The 14,306-nt window shown below is 42.9% G+C and overlaps 1 protein-coding gene across 1 annotated transcript in view; it reads left to right on the top strand.

Moving 5' to 3' along the window:
• The first annotated feature begins 2,411 nt into the window (after window positions 1–2,411).
• Window positions 2,412–14,306, top strand: part of CNTNAP5 (contactin associated protein family member 5) — a 451,740-nt gene continuing 439,845 nt past the window's right edge. Inside the window, exon 1 of the mRNA XM_075070316.1 lies at window positions 2,412–2,783. Coding sequence (XP_074926417.1) covers window positions 2,702–2,783 — 82 coding nt within the window. The 5' untranslated portion in view covers window positions 2,412–2,701. The remainder of the gene's footprint in view (window positions 2,784–14,306) is intronic.

Here is a 14,306-nt window from a genome sequence, read left to right on the forward strand (position 1 = left end):
TCCTGTAGCCAAACAGTCACAAATCTTTACACTTCGGTTTGTTGCTTAAGATCCAAAGTTGTTTGGGAACTGACATGACTGATAGGAAAACTACAAGCTGTATATATGACTGAAAACTGATGCAAAAACATTCCAGAAAATCAGGTTCTGATCCTGAAATCAGGTCAATTCCAACCACCACCACCACCGAGTCTCACCTACGTGAGCTCCACTGCAGAATCAGGTCCGTATTTACCAATAACTCTTAATTAAACTGCACAATTCACTTCTACAGCTGCTTTCCTGTAAACAAAGTGTGAATTAGTTCATTGAGTCCCTTAAAATTGTATAATTGTGCCACGCAACTTAAAGGGATACAGGGAAATTTGAAATCTAGTCAATTGAAGAAAAAAAAAGTTAAAAGTTGTTTCAGATCCTCACCCTGAGTCCCCCTGTCCTGTTACAATCATATTTTCTAAATTTGTTTCCTCTCCCTTCATGTACTAAGAACTCATGCAACAGGGGAAACTAAACCCATTTTTGTAATCATGCATACGCTTAATCATAGACTTGATTTTACTTAGGTGTGTACTTGCACAAGAGAGCTGGCGGTCTGGAAATTTACCTGCTGATAGTTCCACAAAGGGATTAACTCCTCTGAGGAAAGCTAAACCCCTAGCTAAATTATTTTGGGAATCAAGTGAAACTGGCAATGCTCAGATTGATACCGGGGTAGTCAATTATTTCTGGTGACAGTTCACATTTCTTAGTTATAGTCAAAGTTTCTTAGTTCATAGTTAAGGTCCAGACTCCAGAATAACATTTACCACACCACAGTAACGATGATAAGTAAACAAAAAGATATTGTGGTGCCTTCAAAAGCATCTGGCAGTGTGGATTTGGCCCATGGTCTGCCTATTGACAACCCCAGTGTAGACAATCCAACATTATGCCTAAAAGAGAGTAGGAAACGCCATTTTAGGTGTTGCTTGTAAGAAGAACAGGTACAAATATTCAGGCAGATATGTGATGTTTGAGTGTCCTGTCCCTTTACAGCCGAATGCTATTTGTTGTTCCTTTTTAATTCCATCTGCAGGCATTAAGCAAGCAGTGGTTCCTCCCAGCTCCATGCTTTCAGATGAGTTTTGCAGCATGCCAGCAATTTAGACCTCAGCTCTTCACCGGTAACTCATAAGCACTATGCCAAATGGTGTAAACCTTCTCATTATTTTTGCCCACAATCAGGAATGTTTATGATGACCTGGGACCAGAGAACTGCTCACCACAGAGACCCTAATGCTCCAAATAAATGTTTTTCGAGGGTTAAAGTTGGATCGCTCATGCAGTTTTGATCTGACTTTGATACAACACTATTGATGTGGGACCAAGCCACAGCAAAGCAACAAGGGGAAGTCTCAGGAATCATTAAGCTTAGTGTTCTTGAAAGGACCTTATATGCAAGGCCGTGGGCTAAGCAGAAAACCGATGCAATAAGGCTCATGCAAAATATTCTCTGAGTGCATTGTTTTATACCCCAGGAAAAATACCTTGTAAAATTATTGTTTCCACTCTCCCCAGCACCCAGACACGATAATTGGCACCCTTTGTGGTGTTAGCAGCTGAGACACATCAATGAAGCAGTGAACTCCGTTTTGGCCGGGGATAGCAGGTCCAGCCAGGAAGCTGAGATGTCTACCTTGCATCTTCACGCCCTTAGTCGTTTGTGCACTTGGGATGGGGGTCTCCCCCTGCTTTTAGGGAAGGCTGCGAGCAGCTACCGCAAACACTAATCTTGCTAACCGGATTAATACAGGATAATACTAAACAGCCCGTTCAATCAGCCCCACCTAGCCATGTGCCTGCAACCGACCCAGACTGACTACCCGGGACCCTCGCTCCCTTTCCAGCCAGGGTTGTTTACACGGGGTGTCCTAATGAGTTTGGGAAGCGCAGCCCACCACCCAGGCGATGTGAACGTAACAGACTCTTCAGCGGCTCTTGTGGCTGAAGCTTAGGCTAGTAACACAGAAGGAGCAGCGTCCTTGTCCCCCCGGCCTCCCTTTTTTTGTTGGTCTTTGCACCAGAAATGAGTCTGGATTTATTTGCACGCTTGGGCAGCTCGCCATTACTCATACTAACCTCGGCTTCCCTCCTCCCCACACTCCCTTTTCCCTACCCATAGAGATTCGCGGGGAGCTGCACTGGATGGTTCAAGGGGTGCTTTTCCAGCTCCACCTTCTCTGGGGTGGGTGAAATGAGGTTTTGGTTCCTCGCTGGGGTGGCTTTAAACTGCTCGAGCGGGAGCAGTCCCCGGAAAGAGAGTGAGAGCTGCTCCCAGCAGCTCATTTACACGGTGACTCTGCTGCTTATCATCAACGCCTGAAGATTGCAAGCTGGGTCCTCCCAGGCAGCGGGAGGTGGAGCGCGCCGCTCCTGTCGCCTATAAGGAGCTGCCCAGCGCCTGGTTTGCTGAGTCTGAACGTGAGCTCCGAAGGTGAATTTCAGTGGTAGATTTGCACGGGTCTGCCGCTTGCCCGGACCTGCTCCTTTAAGTCGATTGCTGTAGGAGTGTCTCTCTCGCTACAGCTTCATCTGGGGCGCCTGAATGGTGGATGAAGTCAGTGAGCAAAGGGAAGGGGAGCAGCAGACCCAGAGGAGAGAGCGGCTGGCGATCTGAAATTGGGGATTAGGGAGCCAGCCGCCTGCTCGCCCTGTGCGGACAATGGATTCTGCCCCCAAACTCTCCAGTCGTTTGACTTTGCTGCTCTTCAGTCTGTGGCATCTGGGATTAGCAGCAACAAACTGTAAGTAGCAAGGGGTATGCCAGAGACCTAGGCAAATGAGCTGCTTTCTGGGTGTTTTGCTAGGGTGGAGGAAAGCTGCTCTGTAGCGTATTGGGCATGACCTCTAGGAAAGTTAGCTAAGCCCCTGATTTGCTCACCTTTCTGGCTGGCTAGTTAAGGAGTTTGTTATCCCTGAAATGCAAAGTTCAAGTAAGATGGAGAGGGTCCTTGCAACAGTCCTGCCTGTCGGGGCTTCAGGCTGAAGTGAGGTTTGATCATTTTTTGCCTCGTTTCCTGTTTGTTTGTGCTGCTGTTTCACTGTACAAGCGACTGACGATGTCGCAGAGATGCCTATAGTGAGCCTCTGTGGGTCTAAGCTTGTAGCTTGGATTTTGCAGTATGTTTAAAGGTGCCCCCCCCCCCACCCGAGCTGGAATTAGTCTCTCTTCTTACCTACCTCATGCCCACAGGACATTAAGGTTTTAACTGTGATATAAATTTTAGGATAGCCAGATGGCAATATCTGATCCTCACAAACAGCTCCTGCTAGACTTCTAAAGTGATATGAAAAACCGCTGTATTCTGAAATCAAACCTTCACAACGCATGAATAGGTGTGAAGGATGAATGCAGAAGATTCTACAGTCTGAAAGGTGCTGTGTTTTTAAATAACACCTTTAAAACAAACTTGTTTCATGGCTAGTGTCCTAGAGGTTCCTACCCTAGCATCCAAAAATGGGTAGATCTTTCTCTTCCAAGTCTGACTTCTATTTCCTTTTCATCAGATGAGAGAAATCCTCTAAGATCATTTCCCTCAAAGCACCCGCCGCCCTTCTATTTATTTTGGCCCTAAGGTTATGCCAGCTGTGTTTTGTCACTGCAGACAATGATCCTTCAGAGGCATGGTATGATATGCTGTGTCACAGTGAAAGGGAAACTTAGAGTGGTCTAAGGGTTCTCTCTCTTTATTCTTCTAACCCTTGGTGCAGTAATGAATATGCAGATGGTGAATATGATCTTTTGTGCTGCTTAATAATAGTAAAATAAATAAATAGTAGTAAGAGATGGCAGTGAAAAACCGAAACAAGAAATGGTGAGAAATGTTAAGACTCTACATAAGGAAGGATACTTGTGTTTGTCCACAAGGCACTGAATTGTATTTTTATAAGTTCTTGCTAGGGAAGTGATAGAAGTCAATGTTATGAATTTAAGAAGTCCAGAATCCAAAGATCTATTTATGACTTCAGAAATCAGGTCATGAAATAAGTAGAAGCTGATTAATATCCACACCTCCAGATGTGTTCTTAACCCATTTTGTAAATATAATTGACTCTTGTAATAAAGGTAGGTAAGAGGGGCAGGGTAGAAGAATCTTTCTCCTAAAATGAAATTATTACTGTAGTGAGGTTGAATAAAATACTGCCTGATTTCTGATATCTTTGAACGCTAGAGGTCACTATTGCCATATAGATTCCATATGTTGGCAGGCGGAAGGCTGAAAAGAGGCATATTTTCACATGTTGACACAGCTAAAGAAAGAGAATAGTTTGATAAACAGGGGAAAAGTAAATTCAATAAACAGCATAAATATATTTAAGGAATGTTTTCCCCCTTCTGTTCAATTGCTTTTAAATGAACAACAAAAATGCTAGGGTGAGGAGAATTATTTTTTTTTCTTGGAGCCAATTAAAATATGGTTAATATGTTTTAATAATATCCACAAATACTAACTGGCAGACAATTTAAGACTCAGGCTTGCCATTACTGATACAGTAATAAAGTTAATTTCTAACATTTAAAAGGAAACTCTGCGTTAATGAGTTTTACTATTTCATGGGTGACAGTTTAATATCCCAGTGCCAGTAAACATTTTCCCTGAATACACACTGCTTCCTAAATATTTAGAAGCCAATCTTTTTAAAGCCTAATGATCAATGGTTTTATTATACTGCACAGATTTTACTTATTCATTGTTGAATGAATTAGCCTGGAGTAGGCTGTAAGTGCTTTTCCTGGGAACTAAGCTAAGAGTCTATGCGAAGCTGTAATAGCTATAAGGTACTACAGGACTTGTAGCAAGATTCTGATCTTGGGAATTTGTACACACACAAGTCACAATAATTTTATCTGGGATGAAATCTCTTCACCTGTTGAAGAAAAATCTTGGCACATCTGACTCGATTTTCAGCTGGCATACAAAATTATAGCTCCAGTGACTTTAGTGCAGTTAAGCTACTTTACATCATTGGAGGACTTGAAACAATATGTTAAAAACCTATATGTGGGTCAAAATGTTCATCTCCATGCGCCTGGAATTAAGGTTCCTAAATCCACATTTAGATACCTAAATGACCACCTAGTCAGAGGTGCTGAGCGCTGAAACTTGTAATGAAGTTGGGGGGAACTGTGAGTAGCCAGTAACCTCTGAAAACTGGGCAGCTTCTATTGAGGAGCCAAAATACGGATTTAGAAGTCTGGATTAAGGCTCCCTCGCTTGAACATTTTGGCCAAGGAACCAGATTCTGATCTTATTTACCCTGAGTAATTCATTAACTTCAGTGGAGTCGCTCCTGATTTCCACTAGTATAAACAAGAACAGACCTGGGAGCCCAACGTTTTTAGTGGACAAGAACTGTGTCTGGAGTAGGAAGAATCAGCTCTGATACTGAGTCCTATTTAATACCAAATATAACAGTATTGTAGGTTTTGTATTCTTAACTTGAGACACTACTAAATTTTTATATTCTGTATGTTTGCATATACTTTTGGCTTCAACTGTCTTTTTTTTATGAGCGCTCTTGGCATTGGGTGAGGTAATTACCTCACATCTCTGAATTTTTGTCTCATGATCCCACTGCTGCTATATTTCTGTAACTAAACAAATAACTCCTAAAGAATCTGCTTTGAAATGAAGCTATGGGCCGGGGTCAGTAGATCTCATTAGAGAGGTTAGAATTACCTAATACTAATAAAACTCCATATATTCTTCAACCTTGCTTCCTTGCAGTGCTTTATTACATTAAATAACTACAGTAGCAACAGAATTTCTCCCAGATATATTAATTACCAGAAAATACACAAACACTATTGAAAGCCATGTTGAATACATAGTCTTGTAACATTTTAATTTCTACATTCATCAGCCGGCAGGGGAACATTGCATGAAATAGATTAAATCTTGAACAAAAAAAAAGTTGCATGTTTTGAGATGCTGGTTGGTGGCTAAATTATTCCTAAATCGTCAGTGATTGGATACAGGATATTTATAGTAGGCACAAAAAGTAATAACACAATATAGGGAAGAGAGAGCATATGTGTGCATACATATGTATATAGGAAATGCTAATTTTTCCCATCTCAAGATAAGGGGAGCTAACTTGTAGCGTGGGCATTGGACAGCTCCTTCATTTACTCTGAAACGCTGATGAGTAAAGCACTGAAAACTAAAGCTATGAAGAGAATACAGACGGCTACAATATACAGGCTATGTCTGCCTCCTTCAGAGTTAAAATACTGCACATTCTATTATCTTTTTGCAATCTCCCCCTTCTGAAGTGCACATTTTACTTAACTGCCATCTCTCACATGGGCAAGTGATCGATCAATCGGGGATCAATGTATCACATCTCGTCTAGATGTGATAAATCAATCCCCAAACTCCACCAGGTCAAGAGGCAGAAAGGGAGTCAACAGGAGAGCAGTGGCCATCAACCCCGTGCCTCAAGGACATGAAGTAAGTCAATCTAAGTTGAGCTAAGATATGTCGACTTCAGCTATGCTATTCTCGTAGCTGAAGTTGCGTATCTTAGATCGATTTCCACCCCTCCCCTCCTAGTGTAGACCAGGCTTTAGAGAGGAAGCATCTCCCAAGTCCCATTGGGGGGGGGGGGGGAATGTTGTTCTTTAAGTAACGCCATGTTTCCATTACAATCCTTTTCCCACCCCTGTACACACAGCCTCAACAGAGCCAATCCACTAGCATTTAGGGCCTGATTCTGAGAAATTCCACTGAAATCCCATTCGCAACACCCAGTCAAAGCTGTGGATGTTCAGCGCCTCTCAGGATCAAGCCCTTAAATTCCCTCCTATAGGACAGATCCTGCTCCTGGTGAAGTCAATGGTAAAACTCTCATTGACTGTAGTGGAGCAGGATCAGGTTTTATATGAGGAGATTATGTCTTTACATTTCTTTGTTTTATTCAGTGAAGTCTTATTGTGGCCTATGGCCAGGCAAAGAGTTGAATGAAGCATGCAAGATGAGAGTTGGTCATAGAAACAGACATGACAGACCAAGTATGATTTATTGGACAAAGGAATCGTTTAGGCAATAGACACGATGGGTCTGACCCCAATCTCCATTTGCACTACCCTGAATCAAGAGGAACTACGTTGACGTCACTGGAGATGGACAGATTTCAATGTGATAAAGTCAGTAGCGACTCCAGCTCTGGCTGTTTGGAACCCTGGGGGTTAGTCAGGATTTACACTAGTTTTAAATGAGAAAATGGAGCCTGTTGGTCAACAGCGAGAAAAGGAGCAGGTTTGCCATAGGCTAGTTGATTTTCATGGGATCATAAATGATAAACTTAAAAAGACCCAATGGGTCGATCACTGATGCTCAAAATGTGGTCTGCGGGGTACTTGCTGGTAGGCTATGCAGAGTGGGATGATCCTCTGGTATTGGCTCTTCCTCTTTGTCTCCAGTTCCTAAAGGGCCATTAAAAGAAGCTAAAATTCATTAATACTTTTTGTCTGTAAAGAACTGATATAGTTACTGTAGAGATGTGACCGTGTGTGTGGGGGGGTGGAGGGGGTAATCACATGATCACTAATGCAAGGGCTTCTGGGTATCTCTCTCACAATGTGGCCCAGGCAATGCCAAAGCCCCAGACACCCTGATCATCAATGCCTTGTTTCATGTACATTGCGTTATTGTCTTTACTTAGCGTTCACTCAGTTCTGCTGAGGCAGAGCCAGTGAGTTCAACAGGAGTCTTTCCATTGACTGCAATGGGCTTTGGATTGTGCTCCCAGCAAACAGATGGCATTATCAACTCACAGAGCAATTAACATCTCTGTATCGAACAAGGGAACTGTCTGCAGTTTTGTTTATGATGAAAGCAGAGCAAAGTCTTTCATGCAATTAACAGCAAGAGAGAATTGTTTTCAAATGGATTCGAGGATAACATGAAACATGTTAATTTCATACTGTGGGAAATACTGCGATTCTGGATAACGCTTTCCAAGAATGTTGCAAGTGTCTGTTAATTTTCGCTCACAGATGAATGGTGGGTTCCCCCCCCCAATTTTATAGGTGGGGAACTGAGGCACAGAGGGTGACATAGCAAGTTTAGGATGAGAAATTAAGCCCAACTAAGGTATACAAAGGTGGAAGAGTGCAACTATGGCTGGGTACAATTGAATGAGTGCAGGGCTGCTTCATTTCATTTCCCCTTGTCAGTAAAGTGTCCTTAAGGAACAGTTTCTTCAGTCTTTTCTCAGGCAAACTCCCATTTAAGGCAAAGGATAAAGTGGAGCCCAACAGAATCTGGCCCTGTGTAATTAAGTCTGAAATTCATTTAGTTCCTGGAGACTTTAGCTGGATCAGTAGGTGAAACAGAAGGCATCATTGCAGTTATAAGCATGTCTGCCTAATCTCAGAGAAACAGGAGAATTTGTCTGCACTGTGCTGGTTTGATGTCACTGATAATGAACTTCTTTGCATTAATTTTGTTTCTGCATTTTCTAATTGCTCTGTGCAGATTTGTGCTGCTTGATAAAGTCATCCGGTCACTGGATCAGTGGAAGTGATGGAATTTTAAGTGATGACAACATTGCAATATAGAATTCTGAGAAGGAAGTAGATGCCAAAATGCATCAGTATCTTTATTTTTAACTAGCAACCCCGTTAGCAGCGTGTGGTTTAAAACAAAAAAATACCCAAACTCTAGAATGCAGTAGCGGAATAAGAAAATTGCCCTGACAGCTGTTCAGTAGGCGTCTCAATATTTACTGCAAAAATATAGGAAAGTAATTTTATTAAAAGAGAAGGCATGTAGCCATTTGAATTTTGTATGTGTCATGAGGGACCTTGTCTGGTCTTTTCACCAGAAAGATGAAAAAAAATCATCTTGGCTTTAAATGTCGCCTCTGCAAAAGGCTACCTGCTTTTCTATAGCATTGCAAATCTACTGTAGTGCATCACAGAATTTGGAAAATACTGGCAGAAACTCATGTTCAGAGACTGCCAGCACAGCATTTTGATAAGACAATACAAAATCCTTCACGATCTCTACTTCAAGAAACTTCTCTTAAGATAGATTAGAGTGGTGGATGCCATACACTAACAGAGATGAATTAATAGTGCCAAAATAAATGAACTATGCATCAAAAGTCTGAGTAGCTTATTCTCAATGAATGATCTGAATGTCTTATCCTGCAAGTAATGTGTGAACCTTTGAGTGAGATGGAACTGTTCCAAAAGTGGCTCTCAAACTTTTTTACTGGTGACCCCTTTGACACAGCTAGACTCTGACTGCAACCCCCCCCCCCAAATTAAAAACACTTTTTAAAACATATTTAAAACATCATTATAAATACTGGAGGCATAGCGGGGTTTGGGGTGGAGGTTGACAGCTAGCCAACCCCCATGTAATAACATCGTGACCCTTTGAGGGGTCCCGACTCTCGACCCCCAGTCTGAGAATCCTTGAACTAATTTCAGCTTCTCCTGTTGTGCCTGTGTTCCTCCCTGGTGAACTCAAACAAAATTTGGTGCTCTACTCCTGAGAGATTCCAGTGTAACCACTGGGTGGTGAATCTCTTAGCTGACGAAAGGCCAAAAGATGGCAACCCAGGAAATGTGGTCGAGTTATTACAGCGGGGGACTGGAAGTTAGTCTGCCACTGATCCAGTGTGTGACCTTGACAAGTCAGTTAGCCTCTCTGTGTCACTTTCTCCAGTTCAATTAATGGAGGTCTCTCTCTTCCACCTTCCTTGCTCCCATGAGGTTGGTGAGTCGTGTTAGGAGACTGAACACTGTTCTGTGTGAAGTGCCTGGAAATGGGAGGAAGAGTCTGGTCCCGTTCTATTTAGGGATTTCTCCAGAATGCAGCATTTAGATGGACAAACCAGGACTGGGCTTTCAGGATTGAATTCAGATGCCACAGCAGCATGTTCATGAAATTTCTGCCATCTTTTCTCTAAACTCCGCTGGGTGTGGAAAACAGATGCTGTCTAATTTCTTTTTGGCACCAGGACAGAGTCATTGGTTGATAAATGACACGAAACTCATTGACTGGTGGAGTTTTTTCCTTTGGAGATTTTTGTGTTCGTTGGAGCTCTCAGCTCACTGAAGGGAATGCAGTGTGGACTGGATTTAAAGAATCTGTTTACATGGATCCCAGTGGAGAGAAACAGCTGAGATTGTCATAACTCTGTTAGGAATCTCTTATAATTCATAGCTTTGTAATTAGTGGTTTTTTGTCCTTTCTCCAGTCTACCTCCATTTCTACACTGACCAAAAGCTTCCCTTGACCTCAAAGCAAATCATTGTTAATGGCTCATACACTAAAGAATTCACATCATCAGGGTCAACATGGAACTTCAGTGGCGTGAGATTTTGCTGCAGACAGCCCTCTGCAAGACAGTAGCCACTGACTTCGTTTTGTAGTTTGTCCTTTCAGAATATAGCGCAGGGGGCACACACCATGGCGTGCAAAAGGTATAAAACTTCTCCATTGACACCTCAAATCCAGCCATCCCATGGCCAATGTCTTCTGCATCTGAGGACAAAAGGTGCATATCATTAATACATATCATTGTTGGAGGTTTCTTATTCATAACAGCACTCATATTCAATAGCTAATTCCTTTACGGTCATGGACCATTAGCATGGTCTCTGAACCCAGGGTTAGCATATTAATTTTTTCCCTCTAGGCATGCCTAATGTGGGAGAGGGGAGCATGGTGACAGGAATTGGCAATGGATCAGATTGGCAGTCTGTCTAGTCTCAGACGGTGGCCAGTACCCTTTACTTCAGAGGAAACTCTGCAGATGGTAACTATAGGCTAACCTGACTCCGGTGAAAGGTTTCTCCCAGGCCCCAGAAACCGGAGATTGGCTTATACCCAAAAGTGTGATACAATATCCTAGCTTAGTACCGTCTCATGCCTGTATGCTACCCTTTGGGGCTGAGCAAGCAATTCAAAAAATTATTGCACGCACTTTCACCAATCAAAGCTATGTGTCTGGCTGCTGGCATTGGTGGGGCCGGTTCCTTTGGTCTACTTCTTATTATATGTGCAGCGTGCCTCAGGTGGCACGTGACCAAGATTCATCACCAAATTTCGTTCCCTGGTTGGATCATTAGTTTCCCTGTCCCAGGAGCTGACAGAGCGCGACGTAACACTGAAATACTGAGTATGGGCTGGGGGGAAATGTTTGAGAATTCTAGAAATCGCACAAATTATTATTTTGAAAATTCCTATACCAAGTGCGTTACATGCTCTTGGCTGTTGATTGTTCTCATGTTAAAAAAAACTTGTTTCTATTCTCGAATTGAATGACTATGTGTGACATTATTGATATAAACTGGGACCATATAGAACATGGGTTGCAACCAAGGTCCTGTAGTGGCACCAGATCTTATGTAAAGGGGGTCATATAAGGTGTCTAAGACCAGGTTATGTTACTGGTTATGATTATGCTGTCTGTATATCTGTATATTTTTAGTTGAAGTTATGAATATTGGCTGTATAACTGCTATATTCACTTGTGCAGTGTTTATGGGAAATATCCAGACAAGTGGGTGTTAGCTCTGCTTAGGCCTGCTTGATGCCAGTTAAGGACCATCGCTACACAATGACCCATGAGAGAGGAAGATATCGCCTTGTGACTCCAGCAGGTGTGCAGAAACTGCCCGTTGATGCAGACTCCATTTGCTGTAAACTGTCACGTCAAGAACAAAGATGTCTTACACCTGGAAAGCTATATAAGCTGTGCCTTCCTCATTGTTCTCATCTGCTTCGTACTCTGGTAGGACTTTGCAGCAATACTGAAGCTCGCACAAAGGATGAATACCATCCCAGTGGGGATTTCAAGACTTAATTTGAACCTCGTTTATTCCATCACTGCTATGAGCCGAACTAAACTGCGCTCTGATATGATAGATTGATTCATTTAACTTCTAGCTGCATCTTTATCTTTTTCCCTTTACGATAAACCTGAGTTTTAGATTCAAAGGATGACGCTAATTTGTGGGTAAGATCTGATGTGTATATTGACCTGGGTCTGGGGCTTGGTCCTTTGGGATCGAGAGAACCTTTTTCTTTTACTGGGGTGTTGGTTTTCATAACCATTCATCCCCAGGACGGGTGGCATTGGTGGTGATACTGAGAAACTGGAGTGTCTAAGGAAATTGCTTGTGTGACTTGTTGTTAGCCAGTGGGGTGAAACCGAAGTCATTTTCATCTGGCAGGTTTGGTTTGCCTTAGAGGTGGAAAAACCCCAGCCTTGGGCTGTGACTGCTCTATTTGAGCAATTGGTCCTAAATGGGCACTCTCAGTTGGGTCCCGCCAGAACTGCATCGTCACACCATGTGATATGATGTAGGTCACCAATCACATGCCACAAAAAACCAGTAGACAATATGAACAACATGGAGCTTCAATAACTTCTTGCATAAATTATCCCTGGCCTGGTGACATCCAGCTGTGAGGTGGGTACTGGGATCTATTGCTCTCCAGGTGCCTCCGCACAGCAGCAGTGCATGATTTGCCATCCCTTCCCAAGACAATCCAAGGAGATGGGAAGGAATGACAATGAGGTGGGACCAGGACCATGGCCCCTTCCACTTCCCCCATACGCTAGCCAGCAATGCCCCCGATGTAGCTGCAAGTAAGCTCGCACTGTGTGCAGGGGAGCTCAAGGGAAGAATTCCTCCTGGATCTCCTGCCATGGAGAAGAAAGCTTTATGCTGCCCTCAATGTAGACATGTGCATTACTGGTATGAGTGAGCAATCAGTGAATCTTTGAGTAACAAAACCCTGACTTTGACAGATGCTTGATATGTGAATTGGAGGGAAAAAGGCTAAATATGCATTTTTTTTTTTAATAAAATGAATAATTCATCCAGCTGTAGTATCCATGAAAACAAAAACACTGTGCATATAGGAACTCATTAGACACATTTAATCCCACAAATGGCTGAGCATGGACAAAATCCGCTTTTGTTTTAGAAGGCAGATTTACTCAAATCATCTCTAATTTGATTTGCTAGTAGGGTATAATTTAAGCCAAACAAGTTGGCAGCATCACTCAATAGGTGAACGTGTGTATATTTAATAAAGGATGAGGGCTGCCTGTCCCACAGGGTGCAGGGCTGGCTCCAGGGGTTTTGCCGCCCCAAGCAGCCTCCCCCCCCCCTCCCCCCCGTGCAAAAGCCACGATCACAATCTGTGGCAATTCAGTGGGAGGTCCTTCTCTCCGAGCGGGAGTGAGGGACTATTCCACAGAATAAACAGCAGAGCAAGAAGCTCTGGTTTGTTATACCTCCACAGCAGCGGGCAGACTTAAACTTTTTGTGCTAGTGTCTCCCGGGTTTGAATGTGTAGACACTAAAGACAGAAATAGCTTTGTAGGTCTGCCAGTCCACCTCCCTGTCAGAGCGGAGCTGTTCCCTACCGCACACATCTCAGTGTTTTCTCTCAAGCACCAAGGGCATTTGCCTCTTCTCTTAAGGAGACTATTCCATTGCCTAATGAATCTCTCTGTTGAATAATGTATCAAGAATATTCCACACTTCATTCCATTGCTCCTGCAGTAGCTATGGTCTCATTAAACACCTGTCCAACCTTGATGTTTGCACTAGAGCAGTAATGTATTGCCCTTCCCTCCCCACCAAAAAAGAGAGCTCCCCTCTGAACTCTCTCTGGTTTATCAATACTTTCTGGTAATGGAGGGTAGACAATGCAATCTTCCAGGCATACTTGCACCACACCATATAAAGAGGGGCTATTACCTTCCTGATCATTGCTACTTCTCTGTATATGTCACCCAAAATTGCTCTAGCATGTCAAGCTCATATCCAGCTAATTGTCCGCTACATAGCCCTTGGCGTGTTTTGGTTACTCATAATTCCAAACAAGTATATTACTTGTCTTGGAACAAACTTATGGAGAGAAACAGGAAATCTCCCTCAGACATTAGTTCTGAAATGAGACAGGCTTAGAAAAGGTTGCCCTGTATCTCTCCTTTTGACTAGAAAAGTAACAACATGCAACCCCTCCTCCAATCCATGTTCCCACCAACAAAAGGAGAACTCAACAGCCAAACAAGCTTACGATTATTGTTGGTCTACTAGAACGAGCCAGACTCTTCACACAATTAGCATGACAGTAGTATGTTCATCCCTTAAGAGTCTAATCAACTTCATTAAGACTGTAAAAGCAGCAGAGAATCCTGTGGCACCTCATAGACTAACAGACGTTAGTCTATATTCACCCACGAAAGCTCATGATCCAAAACGTCTGTTAGTCTATAAGGTG

This window comes from Chelonoidis abingdonii, chromosome 10 (genome assembly GCF_003597395.2).
Source record: "Chelonoidis abingdonii isolate Lonesome George chromosome 10, CheloAbing_2.0, whole genome shotgun sequence".
In the NCBI taxonomy this organism is placed as follows: Eukaryota; Metazoa; Chordata; order Testudines; family Testudinidae; genus Chelonoidis; species Chelonoidis abingdonii.